Consider the following 725-nt stretch of genomic DNA (forward strand, 5'->3'; position numbering starts at 1 on the left):
TAGATAAGTGCAGACATTTATTTAGGAACAGAGCACCAAGAGGTAACAATGAAAATAATGCAAATGATGATGATAAAGTAAGTAGAGACCTGCAAAGGGAAACGATAGGAGTCATTTGTGGTGAGCAAAAGGAAGTTTATTCTTAATGAGAAATATCCCTGAAATTACTTTCCTAATGCTGTCCTTCAGCTCCTGGTTCCTCAGGCTGTAGATGAGGGGGTTCACTGCTGGAGGCATCACCGAGTACAGAACTGACACCACCAGGTCCAGGGATGGGGACGAGATGGAGGGGGGCTTCAGATTAGCAAAAATGCCAGTGCTGAGAAAGAGGGAGACCACGGCCAGGTGAGGGAGGCACGTGGAGAAGGCTTTGTGCCGTCCCTGCTGCGAGGGGATCCTCAGCACGGCCCTGAAGATCCCAACATAGGACACCACAATGAAAACAAAACACCCAAATGCTAAACAGGAACTAACCAAAAGAAGTCCAGCTTCCCTGATATAGTCTGAACAGGAGAGCTTGAGGATGTGTGGGATTTCACAGAAGAACTGTCCCACAGCATTCTCCTGGCACAGGGGGACTGAAAATGTATTGGCCGTGTGCAGGAGAGCATTGAGAAACCCACTGGCCCAGGCAGCTGCTGCCATGTGGGCACAAGCTCTGGTGCCCAGGAGGGTCCCGTAGTGCAGGGGTTGGCAGATGGCCACGTAGCGGTCATAGGCCATGA

General features: G+C 50.5%; 1 protein-coding gene across 1 annotated transcript; it reads right to left on the minus strand.

Moving 5' to 3' along the window:
• Positions 1 to 111: 111 nt before the first annotated feature.
• LOC104273752 (olfactory receptor 14J1-like) lies at positions 112 to 723 on the minus strand. The gene has a single exon (XM_009869168.1). The coding sequence runs from the start codon at positions 721 to 723 to the stop codon at positions 112 to 114; it is 612 nt and encodes a 203-aa protein (XP_009867470.1).
• Positions 724 to 725: the final 2 nt, after the last annotated feature.

Source organism: Apaloderma vittatum, unplaced genomic scaffold (genome assembly GCF_000703405.1).
Source record: "Apaloderma vittatum isolate BGI_N311 unplaced genomic scaffold, ASM70340v1 scaffold10805, whole genome shotgun sequence".
Taxonomy (NCBI): Eukaryota; Metazoa; Chordata; class Aves; order Trogoniformes; family Trogonidae; genus Apaloderma; species Apaloderma vittatum.

What these genes read in the sequence shown, in the direction of transcription:
- LOC104273752 (XM_009869168.1), bottom strand. Translation starts at nt 723, where the DNA reads ATGGCCTATGACCGCTACGTGGCCATCTGCCAACCCCTGCACTACGGG.